Raw genomic sequence first — 18,114 nt, forward strand, 5'->3', positions numbered from 1 at the left:
CAGGAACTAATGGTATAATGTTCTATTATAAGTAGACCGCGGATTTGTATGCTTTTATGTCAAATATAAATGTAAAAATACAATAAAACATACATTTCGATATGACTCAATACTGCTTACAGTTCCACGATAAAATATCATCAGAATCATTGATACACATTGAAAGAAAATTGCATTTTGCATAAATATTCAGTCTGTTAGTAAAATACCTTTTTATCAGATATACATTATTCGAATTCTGATATCAGAGGGGAAATGATACTCTGACGGTAATACGCATTGATTTCTCAAGAATTACTATATATCACCTCGCATAATCCTCCTCAACAACAATCGTCCGAAAAGAATTACGTTGCAAATAAAGTACATTTTTACATTTTTCTAATGATAGTACAAATAACAGTAATTAGAAAATTAATTTCTTCATCTTTTCGATCCGCTAGCTTCCCGCTGAATAACGATGGAGACACCTGTCGGCCTTATGTAGAACTTGACGTCGATACTGCTTCATGATTGGTCGAATTTAAATCGCCGAAGAAAGCGGTTGTTACGTGTTCAACGGTTTTATGGCGCGATACTTGGGCAGTTCGTTAGGATACAATTTTTAGTGGACAGAGTAGTGATTTGTGATGGATATGATCTACGCGAGTTGTGTTAACGAAGTTGCGAACGATATGAACGAATGAATTAATGTTTGTATCAGTGTAATCGGTGTAGGGGCGAATTAATCGACGGAAGATTGCCGCAGACCTGTTGCTTGGTCTTTATTACATGACAAGATATTGTAAGTTTGTTCGAATAATATTACACCGATTCAAAGATGACCACATCATTGTCATTGCTGGCGAGTCACGATGAAGTGGTGCGATGCAAGGACGTGCTCGTGAATGGGGCCTGCGAAGAAGGTTCGAGTTTAATGTGTTTACCCTCTGCAGTGATCGCTCATAACACATCTGTAGAAACATGCTTGGATAAGATGTGTGCATGAATTGTAGTATAGAAATGCTAGATTTTCCTTGTGTATAACATTTTTTACAGCTGCTTATTATGTATTTTCTCACGCATATTATGTAGCTGAAAAAATTCAGATTTCAAATATAAACTTTAAGACATCAGAACTTTTATTTAACAAAGTAATCATTACTGTTTCTGTAGCTCTTTTGCACATACATTAGTCTTGCTAACAAGTGCAGTAATAAAATTTTATAAAATCCATTAATGTCTCCTATGTCAGCGTTACAATTTAAATGTGAAACTAACATGGGTCACATACAACATTTTAGAATTTTTACAATTTGCCATAAATCAAGAAGAGATGAGACAAAAATGGTTGGCGTCTATACAAGAATGCCAGCGTCTCCATTCAGCTTTGGAGAAAGCTCACCAAGAAGCAGCAGATTTAGATCGTAAATTGAGTCATGCCAGGAGACTTCTAGATGAAGAGAAACGAAAGAGACGGGGTGTTGAGGAGCAGAGAAACTCATTGGTAGATAATATACTTCAATGAAAGTTATGATTAGACTGTGGATTTTATGCATTTATAACGAAAGTGGCTAGGTGAAATATAATACAGTAAAAGTAAAATAGGCCTCAGTACCTTGTAATTGATGGAAATAATTATTTTGCATACAAATCTGTAGTCTAGTTATGATTATTTAGTGGTACAATTTAATTATTCGTTTACCTATAGGAAAGACAAATCGCTATGGCTAGGGATCTTTTATTCAATGATGGTGGAAGAAATTTGAACGATGAAACCAGGGAAAAATTACAATTCCTAAATAATACCACATTGAATGGGCGTCATAGTAACATGCATATCAAAGATTTACAACAAAATGATAAGTAAGTTTGTTTTGTTTAAGGACAGATTAATTTTCTTCGGATACTGAGCAACTGGTATTTCAGATTAAATACTATAGCGGAGCTGGACTCCACTGGCTCCATATTAAGTGATTTAAGTTGCTTTTCAAAGTCAGAAGATGACTTAGATACCAGTGTACTTATTCAACAAGGTCAAAAGAAACGTGAATGGAAAGAGCACAGACCTAGTGGTGAATATTCTGCAAAGAAACGCCGTAGTGCTGTACAAAAAGTTGCAGAACTAAACACATCTGATAGAATAGTAGCTACAACTACTGTAGTTATGCCCAAAGAAGGTACTATCACTGCCTCTTCTGTAATTGAGGCTATACCAGGGAATGAAAATGTAGATCCACAGGGCTCACTACACAGCTCATCTAAAATGCGCAAGAGTGGTGATCGCAGTAAATCAAAATTAACGCCTGTTAACACAAATAATGTAAATGCAACGGTGAGTGAAAATTCTGTATGCAGAATACTCTTGAATATCTATTTAAAATATTCTATTACAGCCATCTGCACCGAAAGCTGATATCCTTACGTCGGGATCAGACTCTGAAGGTATTTTTAAACCTAGTCCAAATATAGGAGGATATACTCTAAACACGAAATCTGCTAGGGGTCATAGTTTTATAGCTAAAACCGTAATTAAGCCAGAAGTCTGCACACCCTGTGATAAAAGGTACCAATATCTAAACAAAAACTTAAGGGAATATGTAACCTTGGAAGCCTAAAAAATAGGTGAACCTGATATTATTTTCATCTATGAACAGTTGGTAGAAAACCAACGATTTTCATAAGGAATGTTAAGCAACATTTTAGTTTTATTTTCGGAGATCTACTGGATGCAAGTCATTTTCAGTGTTGTAACTCCATCATTTTTTTTTAACCAAGGTTACATACCAACCTTGATAAATTCAATTTAGATAAATAATTCAGACATTTCTAATAAACCACATTTCAGAATTCGTTTCGGTAAAGTTGCTCTAAAGTGCAGAGACTGTAGAGCAACAGCTCACACAGAATGTAAAGATTTGGTACCATTACCATGTATACCTACTGGAAATACACCTACTTTACGTGGCACTTCAGTGAGTTCTTTGCTTACAAAAGATTAATTTATATAATGATATAGGAAATACTGTTACCATTTTTTTTTATCGTTACCATTTTTTCTAGGGAACCATAGCAGATTATACTCCTATGATTCCACCAATGGTACCGTCATTGGTTGTTCATTGTATCAATGAAGTGGAACTAAGAGGGATGGGTGAACAAGGACTGTACAGAGTGAATGGCGGTTCAGCAGAAGTAAAATGTCTGAAAGAGAAGTTCCTTAAAGGCAAAGGTGCTCCAAACCTATCTGAAGTCGATATAGCCACCATATGCTCTACCCTTAAAGATTTTCTCAGGTATGTTGACCCGAAACTAAAAAACATAAGGCAAAGCATTTATCGTCACACCTCTTATCACTAGGTCTTTACGGGAGCCGTTAATTACTGTAGGATTATGGGCGGACTTTGTTCGCGCCACTACCATTACTGATAAACAGGATGCTGATGCTGCTTTGTATCAGGCGATTTCAGAATTACCTCAGCCTAACAGAGACACACTTGCTTTCTTAGTATTACACTTGCAAAGAGTATCGAGCAGTCCTGAATGCAAAATGCCTATAAGTAATCTTGCCAAAGTTTTTGGACCCACGCTGGTCGGTTATAGTTGTCAGGACCCGTCGCCAACTTCTTTACTCACAGAGACCAGAAATCAAGTTGCGGTATGTTTTCCAGCGTGATAAAATGTTCGAAATAAAAGTTGAAACGTATTAATATTTTTACAGATAGTTGAAAATTTGTTGAAAATCCCCTCAGATTATTGGGCAAATTTCGTGAATCCTGAAAATCTAAATAACGTTGCTACTCATAAAACAGCCGAATTAAGACATACACCATCCACGGAGTCTTTACTCAAACGTAGTACATCTCGTGGTTTCTTTAATACTCCTCTTGCTTCTAGGTATGTTTTTTTATTTCCTGTTTAAGCAATTGCTTAACATACATCTCATGTTTTTTTCGTAACTGTTGCAGTCGAACATTTATGAGGAGAAATAAAAAATATTTTGCAACACCACCCTCTAGAGCAGGTTTTTAAAGAGAATAGGTACGTATACGTTACTTAAACCGAGGTACAAATATATGCATTAATTGTCGATTATTTAAATATAATTACACTTTAGTATTTACAAATGTGCAACACGATAATTCTATGTTTTATTTGAAAACCTGCAAATAACATGTTGCTTAATTTGACGTTAAGAATCAATTCCATTAGGTTACATTTACTAGTATGTTCGAACTTAAAGAAATTAAACTATTAGTAATATAATGCATTAAATATAATTATTTTGTACATGTGAACAAATATATTGCCAATGATAATCTCAATATTCTTTTTTTTTTTAATTGAGATTAAAATGTAGGTATATCTGAATTTCGTACAACACGTTACATTCGTGGAGATATGTAAATGTTGTGATATTTCTTTTCTTTTATTAACCCTGACATGTGTAAAAATTTTTGACCGAGAACGAGATAAATTAATTTACTACAATGTGACTTCGTGTTCAAAATATAAATACATAGATGAGTAACAAAAATTATAAATTTATTATTACTAGTTTTGTAAAAACAACATGTGTCTTAAGCAAACTAAAGTAAACTCGCAAATGTATATTACAAACAACGTTTTTAAATTCATTTACAGCTGCTCCTTTAAATATTAGCAAATATTTTTGATTTGTACATGCTTTCTTTGTCGTCGTACTACTAATAATAATTATAATTGTATCACAAATATATGTTACAATTTAAAAGAATTCTTCAATAATTTAAAAGAGACACATAATCGATTATGGCAAAAATAAATTCTTCCATTGCTGTAACAAAAGTGTAAGCCTCTGAAATAGTACCTATTTAATACTCCATGCTTTAAAACGTTCGTGTGCCTGACTTTTCTTTGATTTCCCAACAACATTCCCAGAAGTGCTTTAATCTATTATCTCCATTCGAACAAAAATGTCTAAAATCTTGAATGAGTTTCTTCTGAAATAATTCATCGCCGGCTAGCGTCGACGATGACTTCCATTTTCGACTGACCATATGATTCCACGACCAAAGAAATCCAATCTATAAAAGGCGAAACTGTTCCTCTATTTCTCTCCAAAACATACAACTAACTTACCCTTCTATCCATGCTGTAATCATTTTTATTTTTCCCACTAACATGTCTCGTAATGTAAGCCTCGTGCGGACTAGGCTGATCAGGATGAACTGGATACCCTTTTTGTCCTGTATTTCGCCTCACGATGTTCGTAGACGTTCTGGGTCGAAACCTTGTGTTCGTTGTGGAAGGAATAAGTATAAATGCGTTGCCAGTCATATGCACATATTGGTGGTCATTTTCGGTACTCTCTATGAGACATGGAATAAAGCCGAATCTCTGTACAATCGTTTCTTGGAACAGAAATAGTCGTTGTGCGTAGGTCTCTTCTCCAAATTCTACAATCAACATCTTAATATAGTATCGACTTAATCTTGTGTAAATATTATAATGTACCTTCGAAAAGAGGTTGTTTATTTGTCACAAGACATTCTGTGTTGAGCGGTATAAATATAGGCCCTCTCAAAGGATCGCTTTTCAATGTGAATGGCAGCGCTAGTAGATCACTGGGAATAGGGACCATTTGAATCCCACATGTTTGAGCCTTTCGTTGCCATACGAAAATCTTTTTAAAATAAAATTTGTTATTTGTGCCGCATGAAGCTTTACTTTATATACATAATGTGTAAACTTAGAATTAAGACACTTAGATGCCTTAAGCATTTAAAATATAAGCAATAATAATTATTTTGCTTAACGCTAGATTTACGGAGCACTAAAAGTGACAATTTTACATTACTTTGACGTCATTTTGACGCGTCCAGTAAACCTAGTGTTAATGATTACATACATAGAATACGATTAATTATAGTCTTACAAGGTCAGCGACTATGCTCCCAGATGATGCTACCCATTGTACTACAAGCTCATAAGAATGGTCCACTTTGTATACGGACTGGTACCTCAAATGACCCCATTCAATTCTGTCGCTCTTATTATTTATATCAATATCTAAATGAGTATGCTTGTACGGTGGAGCTATAAGACAGCAGACAACGTGTAAAAACCAGAAATAAAATAATGGAATATTGTAAAGCATCACATTACCTCGCCACGCTGTGTCCTGCACGCAATCTATCAAATCCAAATCGTCTTTGAGGAACGGTGGCACATTTGACTCATCAACTGTATCACAACTGGGTATATTTATCGGAGAAGATATCGTTGGGAAGGTTGCCACAGAAGTGGGTTCACACCAACTCTTTGGTGGCTTTATTTCTACTTCCACCCATTCGTTCTCAAAGCTTTGCAAATCTCCGGTAGGAGAAAAATAATCTGTTGCTTCAAAAATGAAAATGTTACACACGATTATCTGTAAGCTTTTATGCAATGTTTGAAAAGTACTTCTTACCCCTTTGATTTTCCTTGTCTTGCACCACGTGGTACAGATAAAATCCTAAAATGAACGGTTTGGAAAAATCACCGGAAGCGTGGCAGATCAACTTGTCTTGAATCATGCCCTGGACGAGAAGATGCAATTAGAACACATTCGATCATTACCACGGCCATCGGTGGATTTTGTTAGACCCAAACATGTCTACACTAATATTTATATAAAAATGGTTATTTAATTCATTCCCTTTGTAATATGAATCCTCACTACAATTTATATGTTCTGCATTTGTTGTTTTTCTTGAAACTGTGATTTCTGGGTTTAAAAAGACTCGCCGATGGCCGTGCAAGTGTTAAACTGGTGTGAGGAGAATTTTTCTTACATTCATAATGTTAATCGCGCCTTCCACTGTCACTCCACCTTCTATACGATTATTCAACCACTGTACAGCGTCCGCGCTGACAAATGTTTGACTTGGTAGCGATGGATGTTGCGTGAGGAACCCTACTCCGGATTGCGGATGTTTCATTGCTTCCAAAATTTCATTATTCGGCGCGGTATTCTTTATCTTCATCAGCTCCATATTTGCACTATCAGTAATATTAATATATTAATCACGAGGGTAATTAGGTATGCAAATAATTTGGCAGGTTCATCGTTTATTCTACCTGTCCTCGTTAGACTCAAAATGGTCTTGCTGTTGTTCAAGCGAAAGAGGTAATACAGCTTCGCTAGCTGGTGAGATTCGACCTCTGTCCATTACTTTAGAGCCTGACCTGATAATGATAGAAAAATAAGGTTACAAAATATTCCCACGGTACAAAAGGTGCAAGACAGATAGAAGATAGAGTGATTAAAAAATTAAGCCATATGAAAAGCCACAAAATTTCTTTGCGTATGCACATCATTGCATTGATTTCAAATCATCATTGTAACAGAATCTTGTATCAACGATATGTATGCACAGTATTCAAAAATCTTTTTTTTTATTGACCCAATCAAATTTTGATTATGAAACATCTTTAACGGACATTTTTTAGCACCACTTTCTCTACAATTTATAGCTTTTGAGAGAAATAATCATATATGACTTGCTACTTCAACTTTGAGGGATACTTTCACTCCCGGGATGTGTGTATGTGGTCTAACAATATAAATTGGGAATAATAATTTTTGTTATAGAATTTGTATTATATTTTCTTTTAAATTATTGATTGGTTTTGTAAGAGTCTGTTATAGTTATAAATAAAATAGAAAAATGCAGTATTGACACGCGTGATGTGTACATACATATCCAGCCGTTCATAGCGTATATTGAGTTTATAGTTGAAATTAAAAAAGTAAAACCAACCTGTTTGGCACGTGGCGAGGAGTGTCGAGGCACGTGCGGGCAGTCGCAGCGGTATTCACTACATGCCTCTCCTGTACAGAGAACCCCGTCACTCCCTCACTCACTACCAATATTCTCTACTCTACAGAGCATTCGTATCTTGCACAACTTTTTTTTTATTTTAAACATTCACCGCAACGATACCTTTCTCCAAGTTTGAAATAAAGCGTTACAAATACTCTGTATCTTATATTTACTAAATGATGTAAAGAAAGATAGAAGCAGCTGAAAGATACAGAATGGGTACTATGTACAAAGATTTTTCAAACATTTACAAGTACAGCCTTTTTTCTGTCCCGATCACATCCCTTTCAGAAATAGTGTGCCTTACAAGTACCATTATCACCATAATGTAAGCATGTATCATTCTTAAGCACATTGTAAGGTATCCTGCTTAACACCGCATGACAAGTGTACCAAAACTGCATATAAACAGATCCTCTTATCCCCCATCCCTCGATAAAACATGCAGATGTGCAAATTGTAAGAAGATGTGTGCCTGTATCTATATATTGAAAAAAGGTACACTTATAATAGTTTACATATGCAAAATTGCATCGTTCAATTTACTATAACTCAACTGACAAACTGTTCATCATCATTATTAAAATAATTATTTCGATGACACTATATTATCGAAGGTACCATATAATATAGCTTTAGAGAAATATAAAAAATAATGTCTTTGCTGAGATAAAGGTTAGATGAATTATGCGATTGTCTGGTCGAAGATGAAACGATACCTATGTACCTATTAAAAAAGGAATTCTGTTTAACAGTCGAATGCATGTAGCACAAAGCAAAACAAGCAAAATGAAAAAAACCATCAAACATCAAAGAATTGCAATGGTCCACCATCACAAAATAGATATACTGCAGGCTATACCAATAACATTTGCACAAAGCAACAAATGCTGAAATCGTCAATTTAAGCTGGTTCAAACCTTGGTCTTGGTTTCTCTGGTAGACGATTGCTTCCGAGTCGCTCCCTGAAGGGAGAGCTGCCAACTAGACTGGTCTGAAAAGCATGATGAAGAGTACGGGTAACTGTAAATGTATGAGAAAGCTCATGATCGTGAAGATGTATATCTGGTTTGTTTAACTGTAATGATATAATCGTTAATATTATATTAAGAGAGGAGTATTAAATTATGAAAAATAAAAGAAATAAATTATACAACAATTTGCATTACATAAAAGCTTGCTAAATCATGTGCGCATTCGAGAGGCATATAACAGGCATGGTTGCATTCGTTTGTGAGATTATGTTGTGTAAGCTGTCTAGAATGTATTGTAGTATAAGGGTGTTCATGATATTACTATGTAGTCAGCGTTTTTCTTGAAAATAATAAATATTAGGAAAAAATTGAAAGAGGAAAAGATAATACTGTTTTTGACATGCAACATAATGGTGTGTGTAATTTTTTTGTGCTTATATAATTTCTTTTAGAAATGGAGCTGATCTTCAATCTTTTAAATGGTATGCTATAGATCATTGTAGATTTTTTAGATGTCATATGACAGTGTGTGTCAAGACAAATTCATTCACATATTCAAAATGTTTCTTCCATTTCTGATCTTGTATAACTTTGAAGGCCATTGTATCGTATACGAATGAATTTGTCTTGACATATTTTTTCGTATCATCTAAAAAACATGTGTAGAATTCCATTTAAAAAATTGAAGGTCGCCTTCATTTTTAAAGAAAGTAGTGCAAATACACAAAAATTAGATAGGCTATTACGTTGCATGAAAAACACAGTATTACTTTTTGTTCTTTCATTTTTTTTTTCAATATTTATTATTCGCAACAAAAACGCTGGCTAATAATGACGTGAACATCCTGTATATTCTATAAAATGAGGTGATTCAATTTAGTTGTAGTTGAATTTTTTCGAGGATAAGATTGAATGGTGTTGACGCAGAGAATAAAAGACACTGAGAGTTCGAAATTATTCCTAAATTGCCAAGAAGGCAGAGTGTAGCTAGAAGCCTAAAGTAGAATGATGTCATTGACACCTGGTTCAGCATATTGAGGCTACAGGATGCGAGGATATACCTGGTTAGTGAGGACTATCAGGCTCGTGCTGTGCCTGCGTCTGGTCAAATGAGAGGCAGGATCTCTTGGGGGAACACCACCTAGAGTTGAAGGGTTCTGAAACATATCATGCTAAATACCCCTCCCTATACTAACATTCCACTAGCCTATTTGAGCCTACTGTTATGTGTATATATTTCGTGTAATCGTGTAATTTCGGCATTTGCAACCCACTCTGTGGTAATATTATTTCAAACAAAGTTATACCAAATGAAAATAGTTAATGTCAAATAAAAATTCATTTTTTATCACTAGTATTACTTGAATACCAACAAAGCCGAACAAAATAAAAATCGTGCTCTTCTCGTCATATACTTATAGTAGACGGCGTGTTACTTTTTGTTATGTGTCCTACCTATCTAGTGCACCATGTAGGACCACACTAAATATCAAAAAGTGACAGTGTGACAATACTTTTGCACACGCACTGTGAGATAACAAGTTCTTGATATCAAATCAAAAGAATACATACTGAATAACAAATACGGTACTCAAAAATAAAACGAAAGCATTTAAATAAATTGCATTAATTAGGCATTGTACATCAGGCATGCGACATCCAATTTCAGAGTGCGACAATATAGCGTAATATATAATGATGATAATAATAATAATAACAATAATAATAATAAATTGTTGAACAAAATCATTTTATCATTTAAATAGAAAATAATGTCAAGGCACCTCTTATCGGACACTAAAAAAGGATTATCCATTTAAAATCTTGTTTACCTACATAAAAACCCAATAATTTGTAATAGTTTATCAGTTCCAACGAGTGGAACAGTTAAATTATATTATCAAATAGTTATTCCAAAACAATTACCCAGTTTTTGTTGGGATTTTGACGTCGTATTTTGTTCGGCCACAGTTCAATAAACCGCAGGAACCCATCCATTAGGGAAACTTGATCTGTGGTAGTGAGAGGTGTGTATATATCACATCTCGACGATCCTTCCAAAAATTTTCGAGTTACCGTATTATGCAAAGGCAGTAGAAATACGCGAAATCTCCAGTATTTAAGAGCCTGTAAATTTTTAATTGCAATACTTAATAGTTTAATTTTAATTTTCATGTGTTTTACTGAAATCAATGTTACACACCTCCACTAAAGCAAAATCGGTGTGACCCCTTGTACAAATATAATGATCCAGATAATTCCAATTATAATTTTCTAGTTTTTCGGTTGTAAAAGATACCCACGATACTTCATACGTATCGTGATGCGGTGCATGAAATCGATAACGATAATGAATATTAAATGGTGGATAGGGGTGCCTGCAAATGTAAATGATTAAAATATGTTCCATTAATTTCGTACGAATTATTATTATAAAATTTGTATTACTAACTTAAGGGGATTATTTACCTTGGCCGATATCTCGTAACAGTTATGCTGTTATCAAATAAAGATATTTTATGAAAAATTCTACCAATACTTAACAAATACTCTTCCTTGGGCTCTGATTCGGTTTGTCGACCGCGCATTACACTACTTATTGCTGGAACTGCACTACCAGGTGTATTACTTTGATTTTTGTTATTTGTGGGTAGGATAATCAATTGGAAACCCTTGAGAAAAAAAGTTTACCCAAATTGGTAAATACAAATGAAATATGTACAAAAGAGTTTAGATTTGGAGACCTGTTGAAATTATTGTAACGAGTACCTGTGCTAATCGTTGCGACACTAGCTCTTTAAACACCTCTGCAGTTGTTAGAGGCTTTTTATATATTGCTCGCTGTTGTGCAAAATCGGTATTAACATCATCTGGCAGAAGATTGTAATCTGAGACAACATAATCATTTTGCAAACTCCTTTTGTCTGGGAAATAATCTGTGGTAATAGGTAAACATGCTGGAATTGTCAGTGATTTCCAATCGACACCTAAAATGCAATTTACCAGATACAAATACATACATTCATTTTGAGTTCGTAGAAATAGTGGATATTACAAATGTCCGTACATAATATTGAATAGGGACGTACGTGTGTCAAAGTAATTCTATTAGTGCAATATTAAAAGTGCTACTAATATTACTAATTACTTAAACATGCAATGCAAAATATATTAATTGTAATATTATCCGATAAATCTTCAATATAATGAACAACACAGGTTCATACTATGAAGCATTAAAAACAACTGTATAGAACTTACAAAATACAGCATTTATGCATAGTTGGTGCAACCAAATTACAGTCTACAGAGAGAGGAGAGTGTGCTAAGCTAATACAGACGTAAATTACTATCTATTATTAGTTTTAAGTGCTACAAGATAATACACACTACAGAGACACATTATTCATAACAAAGAAATGTAAGGATTAAAGCTGCATGATAAAGTGAAAGGAGTATAAAGCAGATGAAAGAATGTTTGAAGTATGCAAGATCTAGAATAGAAACGACCTCGTGATAAACAAATGGAAATCTCAAACAGTGTGAAGGTACAAAATAAACAGAAATGGAACGTAACAAAAATCTTTCAAGTAGGTGTACACATAATAATAATGATAATAATAGTATGTACACAGATCGAACCGCTAAAAACAAAACACCTAAGCATCCCTAAGATAAAAGTTATACTGTTTAAAGGAACTAACAAATTTTTTTTCGATATAATTGTTAAGGTCATCAATATTAAATCGTAATAACCAATCTTTGATTGTCGCAATACTATAAAATAAAAATTCATGGTCTTATTTTTTAAAAATATCAGTGACCTTCAAATGACCTTGAAAGTAAAGTAAAACAAAAAATTGTTTACATGACTTAAACTTAATCGTTTGCATTATAAAAAATTATTTTAGAAATTATTCCTCCATCTTCAATTCCGAACAGAGGTATTTAAGCATTTTGTTTCTCGTGATTCACCCTGTATATCGTAAGGTCCAACAGACTACGTAAACAAACTACTTTGAAATTAGAACTTTCTGGTGTCTGGTGGAGAATACACATGCACAGAAGATTGATAAGAACTTCAGCAAATAAAAAACAAAACACCTATAATTTCAAGGCCCTAGAAATAAATGTGTACCATAACCGAATCAACCCCCAATAACGTATGGACGCTAACCTATGATTGCTGTATAATGTGACATCATAGTTGTACATCACACACGCGTCAATGCGTCCAGCGTTGTATCCCAATAAGACGTACCATAGCATGGAAATAAATTTAACATTATTCGTATAAATGATCAATGATTTCGAAAAATAAACATGATTACATCTAAGAATGAAAATACTTCTTATGCATGATGATTACATGATCGTGTACCAAACATATATTCAATATACATACATGACAAAAATAACTTCCTTTTAAAGTATACACCAACTATTTTCATTCTTTAAAATATAGTTCATCACAATACATTAGTCAGTTTTTTAAAGTATTAATCGTGAGTAGGACACATGATTTTTAAGAGCTGGTATTTTCCACATTTGCTAATACGATAATAGCTCTTTCAAAATACAATTAATATTATGCATTGTAAAGTTTTAGTGCTTATGTGATCGAAAATTGTTTCAAAATTCTTTCCTCAAACTGTAAACTCATTTCATAATAACTTGTGAATAATAACATGGCTAGTATTGTTATTTTGGATGAATTATATAATATTGTTTGCTAATCTATCCGTTTTATAATATTTTTATCGAGTAAACATATGCAAACCTGTAGTTAATGCTGGTGTCCACTCCTGTTCACCAGTGGCACCCCATAACAATGTCAGAGATTTGTTTCCTGTGGAAGATACTGGGTTTCCACCCTTATCATTGCTCGATAAAGACAAATTTAATTTTTGTGGTTTACTTTTAGCATCTATAAAAATATTATGTGATTACGTTCCAATCATTAACGATATACATAACCAAAATAAAATACTAACGATCGTGTAATTGATTTGCATTGGGGATCTCACCATGTTCCAATGGTGATCCACTTACAGTAGAAAAGGCATCACACTGAGGTTGTGAACACATTTGTGCTGGCACAGCTTGGTAATGGTGTTGTTGTATTAGCACACCCGTTGGTCCTATTACAGTAGTTTAATTGATTTAAATAGCTACAGTCAGTCTCATAATTAATGTCACACACTTTAAATCAGAATAACTTTTTTATAAATGGACCAAATGACTTCAGTTTTTCTGCCAAGCTAGAAGCATTAGTTTACTAGATGAGATGTAATGAAAATTTTGAAAAAACTGCGTTTTGTCTAAATTACGAAAAGATAGTAAAAGTTACTTTTTACAAATTTTTTATTTGAGTTTCTAACGAAAATTTGATCGAAGTTGGTCAATTAGTTTAAAAGTCATAAATGATGAAAAATTGTGAAAATCACCGGATAATAGAATAAAACGGCAAAAATGTACTGAAAATTGCGAAAAACTGTAATTGTAACTGTATAGTTATCGTTTTCTACCTTTTGGAAAAATATGTGTCCACCTCCGTCTGTTGCTAGTAAGTTTTATTGTAACATGGGAAGGGTCGAAAGGATTGATAAGTGCCCTACTGGGTCTAATGATACTTGTTGGTTGAGATATTGCGTTTGTTGGACTTCCCGCACTACCAACAACTGGTCTAAAGGGTGGCGATATTTCTGAATCTGTTAAATCGCTTTTAATCGATGTTCTTGATTCTATAGAATTTAAAGTAAATTTAATAAAAAGTAAACATTATTTTCAAAAGTTGCACGTCCATGAATGCTTCAAAGACATACCATTAATTTCTCCATTTGATTCACTACTAGCAATGTCGTCGGTTCTATGGGGTATTGAAATTGCTGCACTTCTTGTTGCAATTATCGGAGTAGAATGCACTTCAGGCGGTGGATGATGAATGTCAGGATCAGACATTTTTCTTTTTAAAAGTTTCAATATATGTGCATTATTATGCGTTTCCATACTAACAACACTTGTCTTCTTGGTTCTGGTCGTAACCCGTTGCAGGCTACTCGCATAAAATGTTAATCATCAATACTTTAATAGCAAACGTTGAATAATATTGAAATGTACTTATATTATACCTGGAAGTGTGAACAGAGGGTAATTGAAACACTTGTGCATCATATGCATCATAGTCGAATAAACTATTGTGTAAACATTCTCTGGGATCTTCTTGTAGAAGCTTATTTTTACATTGCAATTTTCCATTTTCTAGTGATGATTGTTTTGACACCCTTTGAGGAAGTTTTATTCGAGGTATAAACGTTGAGTAAGGAATCTTTTTATTTGTTGAGTAGAAGCTGAGATTAATCCAGTGTGGCATGCTGTAGTCGTCTGGTGCATTTACAGACGTATCCTTATTATGAAACTAAAAGTATATATAGTGTAATATTATTATGATGCCAATAATAATGTTCCAATATATCAAAAGTACCTTTAATAAAGGAACTGCATGCAATGGTTGTTCTCCAACGCACACCAGATCGCTACCCACTCCGTTATCGATAATTCTTTGTTTCGTAACGTTAGTCAACTCTCTATCAACTTCGAAAACACCTACACCAGGTGTAATTACCACTGACAATTGACCAGTTCTATCAAAACTGCGATCTAAGTAATGTTTCTCAAACACTGCAAAAGAGTCAGATTATGAATAATATATTGAAACTCAATATCATCATAATTACACAATTATATTACCATTTAATGACATATTTAAAACTTCTAAAAAATTTCCTTGTGCAGCTGTTGAATTAACTGCTTTTGGTATAACATCACCTGGCTTTTGATGGTACTCTAAAACAATTTTTTGATAATCTGTAAACAGCTTTCGCAATTGCACTAATACATTGCTCCAATCTTCAAATCGTTCATTTTGTACAACCACCCTATAGAAATCCTCATAAAATCTTCCTCTATAATCGTGTTGTAAACATTCGCGCATATGATTTGGAAATTCCTCCAAACTAGTGGCATTGTAAAATGTTCTTGAAAAGAGAACTATTGTTACTTCGTGATTGCTGCCATTTTTCTTCCATTTTTGAAATAAATCAGCCAAGAAACCATTAACTGCTTTTTCAAAGTAGAGATCACCGTGGATATCAAAGTCCCACATTTCTGAACTCATTTGAATGAAGAGATATACCATGCTTGTCGAAGAACGAAATACCACCTAAAAGCAAAGTTTCTTGAACCTACTGCTTTATACATATTTAAAGTGTTTTGTGTTAAGATAAAAACCTTAGTATCATTATTTATAACACCGCAGGCAACCCGGTCTCCTTGCGACCACATCTCGCACACCTGACACCTTATGCTACCTCCACAAAATTCAATTTTCTTGTGCATGTACACGCAAGTATTGACCTATTGAAAGTTTCTACGAATTATTAATAAATCTATACCTATAACTGGAAGTAAGTAAAATTATATACCAAGCTATTTTTCAGCCTCCACATTTCACTACGTCCCAAATATTGATCTTTGAACGTAAGTTCAACAGAATCTAAAGCTACATCATCTGGATTTACAACATTCATGTAGACATCTCCGAATGTTCTTAATTGAAACATTGTTGCTACATTATTTTCCACGCTAATCGTCTCACGTAGGTCTTCTTTAAAAGATGTGACTTGCAGTAGCAGACGACTGAATTCAACCTCTGGATGATAAATTTCGACCACATCTCCAGTTTTTATGCCTGGGTGATCTTTTGGACTAATTAAGAGGTCTTCTTCGCTAAAGGTTTTTTGATGTACTATCAACTTATAAAGCTTCATTTTTAGCCCATTACTCTGTTGATAATGAATATGTGAATTATATGTGAAAAATTTTAAATTAGCTAACATTAAATTCATGAAATGAAAAATGCAATGCTCTGCATATATAGGATTGTTGCTTTGCATACATTTCCCCAATATTTACCCAACATCAAATATTTCTTCGAAATGTCCAAAGTAAGTATTGCTTTCTGTACAATACATTCGTGTATTTGTCAACAATAAATTGTTAAACAATGGCAGTACGTTATCATTGTCAAAAAATAAACAAATATGTGTTGTTATAATTTACATGGACTTCCAACACCTTTTCCACCTCTGACTTATTTTTGTATGCATTCTACTGCATCGAAATAACGATAATTGTTGTTTGTTTATCCTTAAAGGCATATAATATATTAGCACTGTGCACAGGGGAGAAGAATTGACATCAAATTCAACATCGAAATTTGCAGTGTACTTTATTCTTCAGAATTTTGGTGACACGCATCTGTTTTTTAGAAATATGTAGCTAGTCACCACGCATCTCTTATGCGATCGATATAATTTACTTGATAACCGTGTGCAGTTGAATTAGTTATATACACATATATGAAGATATAATGGGATCACGTTATCACAGACTTGAAAGACCCTTAGCTCAGTAAAAACAGCACAAACTTGATAAAAGAGAAAAGAATCTTGAACCAAACATTATTTGAAATCAAATCTCAGATGATAAACAAATAGTTTTATGTTATCACAAACTGGTAATCCGTATACGATTAACACATAATCAACAAATTATGACAATGGAAGCTGGCTTGTTAACATTACGTAAAGTCTATTACTATTCACTATGTTTCCATGTTAGTAGAAAATTTACATTATGTTTTGACTTCGTTCTGTTACATCATGTTTTTGGTGCAGTTTATAGTGCATTAATTACAGAATATGGCTGACTTTGTTATGCAGAATTTGTACACGTATAAGAACTTTACACGAATGTAGTATACATTAAGAGAAATACACATTCAATCACTAAAAGAATATTTAAAGCATGTTTCATATTCCTGTAATAAATACATATTACACTTAAATGTATTTTTAAATATAACTAATTTTGTTAAATTTAGTAGCTCACGACGAATACATACATAGTAATGTAGTATTCAAAACTATCTATATCTCACATATTACGTATAAACGCAGGCAAAATATTCCTGTTTGTTAAATTTTCTCTATGGTGAGTATATGTACATATACAGGGATGTCGGATCACGGGGAAGTGGTGGTAGAAAAGGTATATATAGTCTGTCCAACGAGACGAGACAGCGAAGTACGAGTGTGCATCCTTTGCTAACTATCTGAGAAAACTAACTTCAACTCTGTCGCACTCGAGTGGCTATGTTTACGTTTTCTACCTCGTCTCGTTGGACAGACTATACAGGGTGTACCAGAAATGTTAGTACTTCCTTGAAAGGGGTAATTACGCCTTTCCCTCCT

At 33.8% G+C, this 18,114-nt stretch overlaps 2 protein-coding genes across 9 annotated transcripts; one reads left to right on the forward strand and one right to left on the reverse strand.

The window, feature by feature from the left end:
* The first annotated feature begins 454 nt into the window (after nt 1-454).
* Tum (Rac GTPase activating protein tumbleweed) lies at nt 455-4,304 on the forward strand. Its single transcript, XM_076787163.1, has 10 exons — nt 455-905; nt 1,284-1,486; nt 1,691-1,845; nt 1,909-2,314; nt 2,376-2,545; nt 2,828-2,954; nt 3,043-3,275; nt 3,340-3,637; nt 3,701-3,876; nt 3,948-4,304. The coding sequence occupies exons 1-10, from the start codon at nt 821-823 to the stop codon at nt 4,009-4,011; spliced, it is 1,917 nt and encodes a 638-aa protein (XP_076643278.1). The 5' UTR covers nt 455-820; the 3' UTR covers nt 4,012-4,304.
* Nucleotides 4,305-4,503: 199 nt separating this feature from the next.
* Nucleotides 4,504-17,562, reverse strand: Iml1 (GATOR complex protein Iml1). Of its 8 annotated transcripts, XM_076787104.1 has the most exons (26): nt 17,090-17,562; nt 16,775-17,008; nt 16,285-16,644; nt 16,091-16,216; nt 15,551-16,022; nt 15,285-15,481; nt 14,932-15,218; nt 14,626-14,855; nt 14,329-14,544; nt 13,795-13,941; nt 13,581-13,727; nt 12,978-12,986; nt 11,570-11,787; nt 11,270-11,472; nt 11,004-11,178; nt 10,727-10,927; nt 9,862-9,957; nt 8,747-8,820; nt 7,081-7,188; nt 6,795-7,002; nt 6,431-6,539; nt 6,127-6,360; nt 5,897-6,057; nt 5,476-5,644; nt 5,101-5,417; nt 4,504-5,045 (listed from the first exon to the last, which is right to left on the reverse strand). In XM_076787104.1, the coding sequence occupies exons 3-26, from the start codon at nt 16,627-16,629 to the stop codon at nt 4,848-4,850; spliced, it is 4,647 nt and encodes a 1,548-aa protein (XP_076643219.1). In that variant the 5' UTR covers nt 16,630-16,644; nt 16,775-17,008; nt 17,090-17,562; the 3' UTR covers nt 4,504-4,847. The 8 variants fall into 8 exon arrangements, with proteins under 8 accessions (XP_076643219.1, XP_076643227.1, XP_076643210.1 ...); XM_076787112.1 differs by lacking the exon at nt 8,747-8,820 and adding an exon at nt 7,764-7,834 and having other exon boundaries at nt 16,775-17,562; XM_076787095.1 differs by having other exon boundaries at nt 16,775-17,562.
* Nucleotides 17,563-18,114: the final 552 nt, after the last annotated feature.

The sequence above is a fragment of the Halictus rubicundus genome, chromosome 1 (assembly GCF_050948215.1).
Source record: "Halictus rubicundus isolate RS-2024b chromosome 1, iyHalRubi1_principal, whole genome shotgun sequence".
NCBI lineage: Eukaryota > Metazoa > Arthropoda > Insecta > Hymenoptera > Halictidae > Halictus > Halictus rubicundus.

Coding starts and splice junctions, on each gene's coding strand:
- Iml1 (XM_076787104.1), bottom strand. CDS start 16,629: ATGAAGCTTTATAAGTTGATAGTACATCAAAAAACCTTTAGCGAAGAA. Junction 16,217..16,284: donor GGAGGCTGAAAAATAGCTTG/GTATATAATTTT, acceptor AACTTTCAATAG/GTCAATACTTGCGTGTACAT. Junction 11,473..11,569: donor TGTCGCAACGATTAGCACAG/GTACTCGTTACA, acceptor TTTTTTCTCAAG/GGTTTCCAATTGATTATCCT.
- Tum (XM_076787163.1), top strand. CDS start 821: ATGACCACATCATTGTCATTGCTGGCGAGTCACGATGAAGTGGTGCGA. Junction 2,546..2,827: donor TGCACACCCTGTGATAAAAG/GTACCAATATCT, acceptor ACCACATTTCAG/AATTCGTTTCGGTAAAGTTG. Junction 3,877..3,947: donor AATACTCCTCTTGCTTCTAG/GTATGTTTTTTT, acceptor TAACTGTTGCAG/TCGAACATTTATGAGGAGAA.